The sequence below is a fragment of the Primulina huaijiensis genome, chromosome 12 (genome assembly GCF_012295235.1).
Source record: "Primulina huaijiensis isolate GDHJ02 chromosome 12, ASM1229523v2, whole genome shotgun sequence".
Lineage (NCBI taxonomy): Eukaryota > Viridiplantae > Streptophyta > Magnoliopsida > Lamiales > Gesneriaceae > Primulina > Primulina huaijiensis.
The window spans coordinates 9,047,496-9,052,317 of record NC_133317.1 but is presented as its reverse complement, the minus strand read 5'-3'; the positions used below and the strand labels follow the sequence as shown (position 1 = coordinate 9,052,317).

Below are 4,822 nucleotides of genomic sequence, written 5' to 3'. Positions count from 1 at the left end.
AGCCAAACATCATTTGCCAAATCGATATCACAAGCCCCAACTTCTGTAACTTTACGTTGGAAAGCCAACATGTAAACTATTTCTTGAAGATGGAGCATGTGATTAAGCTTTTCGATAAACTCATTAACTTTATAGTTATTGTCCGCAAGTGTGATTCTCAATCTTACTTTACACTTTGTTCAAGTCTCAAGCCGAGGATTGAGTGTCAAATAATATATTTTTCTTCTTACGAACACCTTCCTTGCAACAAATATATTTATATGAAGTTATAAAGTCGATGTTCTTGTTCTTCTTAAAATAATGCTTCCTAAATCTAAATCCAGTTTTCTCAGCATATTTAACTCAAAATATCCAAATCTCATCTAGGCTATCAAATTTCATATCAATATCATGCTTGAATTAAATATTTGAACTAGTATTGATCAAGAATATCGGTTTATCAATAAGATCTTGGCTTGTTTAAATCTCGATTTTCAAAAACATTGACACATTAACAAAAAAATACAATAATTTTCTTGTTACATATTAAATGCAACAAATTAATAACAAATTTGATCCAGATAATACGTGTATAATGATGGGTTCATTGGTGTCTGCAAAGCTTTCTAAATAACATAATCAAATACAAAAACAAAAACAAAAAATCAACTGTTAAACAATTATAAGAAAATTAGAAATGTAAAAGATCAAGAAATTCGAACTTCGTATATTCGAGTATTCATCTCCACTACTGTAAATTTAAAAGAATGAACGAAAGAAAAAAAAAGAAAAACAGATGAGTTGATAATGTGGAGAGAGGGAGAAAAAAAGAAAAAAAAGTAGGAATGAAACATTAAAATTTTTTATACTTACAAAATAGGGAACAAAAGGCCCATAAAAAAATAGGCAAACAAAAATCCAAAAAAAAATTTTAAAAAAAAAAAAGAAAGAAAGAATTAGAAATATAAAAAAGATAGAAAAAAAAGTTTTTCTGCCTTTTGTGGGATACCTAGAGTAGAGGATTTGTTTCCAAGTGAGTCTTTTATATTATTTAAGTATTTGCAAGATGATAAGTTTTAAAATTTAGTGGATTACTCGAAATCTCGATATAACTTTATAGACGTAGATCTTTTGAAAAACTATGTTGAAATCATGGAGCTCTTCGTGCTCTTTATTCTTTTTGTTACTATTCAAGAGAGACTTGCTTTTAAATTTCTAAATCTAAACTAAGTTAGTGTTGTGAGTTCATATGTATGACAAAAAAAAAAATCAGCAATCTTTGATTTACACATAATATGTTTCAGCATTTCATAGGCTCATACGTGTTTTTTTTGGATGAAATTCGGTACAAAACGTTGAAAATCGGGTATTAATATATTATATTTGAGTACTAACTATTTTAAATATAATACAAAAGGTAAAATTTTGATTATACAGTTGAAACAACTATATTAATATCAACGCTTGTTACACTTGTTTGGGTACTAAAATATCACATATTAGAACCGGATTTGAAATATTTGATACCGAATATTGTATGTTAGTACAACATTTTTAATGTTTTGTATCATTTTCATCCGAAAAAGACACGTGTCATTAATATCAATACATGTTATACATGTTTGAGTACTCAAAAATCATATACGGATACCATATCTGAAACATTTGGTACTCGAATATCATTTATTAATATCTTATTTTCAATGTTTTGTACTTATTTTCATCCGAGAAAATATGTGTCATTAATATCAATACTTTTTATACATGTTTTGAGTCTTTAAAAATCATATATTAGTGTCGGATATGAAACATATGATATTGAAATATCATATGTTAGATTTTCAAGGTTTTGTACCGAATTTCATTTCAAGCCACGTAAAATGCGACTAATATAAAGAGTGTTTGGGGCCAATTCTATCATACTCCTGGAGATTTACTCCCTCTTATCAAGTAAATATAGATTTACTCCCTCTTATTAAGTAAATATACAGTAATATACACGTGTCAATTTTTTTTATTTTATTATACATTTTAATTTTGTCATTAGCTAATTCCGGTCTTTTGTGCCCTATCAGAGGAATTCGACCAAACTAATCATTAAATTAATTTCGTTTCATGTATATAACCTGTGTCATATTATTATTATTATTCTCAAATTTTAAAACTTAATATTTTATATTTAAAAATTACGTTAAATTTTTATTTGATAGTAAAATTTTGCGTTTGAGATTTAAAATTTTCATTTCTATTATTCTTATTTTTTTGGTAGAATCATATAAAATGTCCAAAATCAATATTTTAAAATTTTATTATTATAACAAATTCTATGTTCTACCCATTTATAGATGCTAATAAAATTACTGTAGCTATTGTAAATGCTACACAATATAAGAGATACAATTACTTAAATCTCAAAACTACATAACTTGTTTATATATTTATTCAATTTCTATTTTGGACATTAAAGATTATACTTAGATAAAAAAAAATTCTCTCTTGCTTCTTCCACTTTAACACTATAAAAATTTTAAACATATCCAGAAAATAAATCATGAGTCTTCGATAAAGTATAAAGCATGTGTATCAAAATCACATAAAAATATTTATATGATACCATCATAAATGAAATATCAAAGACATGATATCTCTGTCAACAAATAATTGAAATTGCAAAAAAAAATTTATCCCGAATGAACAAAAGACATGTTCTAGCATTGTGGTCCAAAATCTCCAAAGGATGTCCCCACAATATCGAGGTTTCCAAGCATCCTATAAAAAATAAATCGGATTTATAACAATTAATTATTACTTCACGTAATAAAAATATTCATGTAATCTAAATATATACAACACAAACCTGGAAAAATTATGACTTGAATTTTGCATCAAATTATGACTAAAACGGATAATAAAATAAAAAAAATTTACACGTGTACATTACTTAATAAGAGGGAGTAAATCTCCAGGAATAGGATAGAATTGGCCAGTGTGGTGTTTGGAGCAAAGAAACGTCATACAATACAAAATATCATTAACGTTGATTTCTCTGTGTTTCCATAACAAATAGATTCTGTCCTGGCCTGGACATTATAAAACCAGAATCTTGTCTAACTTTATTATATCGCCCCAACAACTCCTGCACCAGTCTTGCTCATATTTTCATCCCATTTCCCAGAAGAGAGCAGAAACGGTCCGTTAGCTGAAAGAACATAATCATTCTGATTCTCTACCTAGAAGGAATTGAGCGAATTTCGATCTCACTTCAGTAGGGATACGACCAGGACGATAGTTTTTATTGAGCCAAACTGCTGTAGCTCTTGCTTCCACTATAGGCTGGAGTGACATCAAATTCATAATATTGTCAGGGTTAAGTCTTTTTTTATGATACTGAATCGAACATAAGAGTAAGACAAGAGATCACCTCTAGATTTGGGAGCTTGAAGATGAAGTGTTCAAAGAACAACCGAATAGCAGAAGCGTCACATATCCTTACCTTGACAACAAACTTTTCTCCACTCTGTCAAAACAGTAAATCATAGCAACAAGCTCAACCAAAATGGCATCCTTCTAATTCAATAATGAAATTTTAATTGCCTTCATTGCTTTAATCAAATAATGAACATGAACATGAACATGAACATGAACATGATGAATCGACATCGTTAGCCATTATGCATTATCAGATCGTAACATAGGGAACTGCATAATATGAATGTTATAGGCGGCATACCCGTAAAGGCGAAATGAACTTAAGCGACAAATCTGTAAGAGCAAATGCATTGCCAGTTCGGGCTACAGTATCAGCATTTATTCCAATCACGTCTAAAAGTTCCTGCCGACCTGTTCATACATCAAACAAGCAATCCTTTAATTTTACACATAGGAAGGATAAAAAATAGTTTCTTTGTAGATCATTATATTCCTATAATCAATTTGCATAATTCTTCAATCTTCTTGAATGAATAACCATCAGATATAAATGGATATCAATACTAATACAAAACTAAATAAATTAACAATCTTTAAAATCCCACAAGAAACAGATTCATACCATATTGGCAGTAACTTGCGTATACAGCATTATTCACAACACCATATTGATCCACCTCGTAGTCTCGAACTTTAAGTTCAACTTGGTGAAATGGACTCGTTCTAACAATAAATAAGATCAAAATGTTGAAAGTGAACTCATCGTATGTATCACAGCTGATAATTTTAAATGTTCAATAGTTAGTATACTGAAAATTCACAAAAGAAACAAAAAACAAAACAAAATCACACCAAATACCAAAACCAGGTCCAAAATACCTGTTAACAAATCAATTCCAGTTTACAAAAGCTACTAATTTAAGCTTCTTCGATGAACTCGAGAATGGCAGAATCTACTTACAAGGCTGATCCAGCAAATGCTTAAGATAAGGGCCCACAGTAAAATTTCAAGAAACTCCCACCATTAACATTTCAGTTGAAAATAACACGATGAACTTTCAAGTTTAGCACTTGTCTCGGCATCTTAATAATAATGATAAAAAGAACTTAAAATGCGACACGAACAAGGAAAAAGAAGTACATTTTGCCATCTTTGAAATCATTGGAAGCGGCGGCGCAGCTCCGCACCTTGAAGCGAGGCAGCCTTAGATGATAGGTCCGGATAAAATTTGGACATACGGCAGCGGCGGGTGAGGCTAAGGGAGGAGCGTGAACATGCGTGCTGGGGATGATAGAGGAAAGAAACATTTCTGCAAATGGCGAATGAAGAAGAAAACGGGTGAAATGTGCGTTTCTTGAATCTTAATGCAGTAGGCGTTGGCACTCTGTGTGTGTGGTTTGATAAGTTTTATAT

General features: G+C 30.2%; 1 protein-coding gene across 1 annotated transcript; it reads right to left on the bottom strand.

Annotated features, from left to right (window-relative positions):
* Positions 1 to 2,967: 2,967 nt before the first annotated feature.
* LOC140990577 (acyl-acyl carrier protein thioesterase TE3, chloroplastic-like) lies at positions 2,968 to 4,798 on the bottom strand. Its single transcript, XM_073460336.1, has 5 exons — positions 4,550 to 4,798; positions 4,031 to 4,131; positions 3,710 to 3,819; positions 3,401 to 3,496; positions 2,968 to 3,312 (listed from the first exon to the last, which is right to left on the bottom strand). The coding sequence occupies exons 1-5, from the start codon at positions 4,714 to 4,716 to the stop codon at positions 3,193 to 3,195; spliced, it is 594 nt and encodes a 197-aa protein (XP_073316437.1). The 5' UTR covers positions 4,717 to 4,798; the 3' UTR covers positions 2,968 to 3,192.
* Between the last annotated feature and the right edge of the window lie 24 nt (positions 4,799 to 4,822).

Excerpts from the sequence above, each read along its gene's own strand:
- LOC140990577 (XM_073460336.1), bottom strand. The coding sequence starts at position 4,716 with ATGTTTCTTTCCTCTATCATCCCCAGCACGCATGTTCACGCTCCTCCC. Across the intron at positions 4,132-4,549 it reads GATTTCAAAGATGGCAAAAT|AACGAGTCCATTTCACCAAG; the intron begins GTACTTCTTTTT and ends ATTTATTGTTAG. Across the intron at positions 3,497-3,709 it reads AGTTCATTTCGCCTTTACGG|AGTGGAGAAAAGTTTGTTGT; the intron begins GTATGCCGCCTA and ends CTGTTTTGACAG.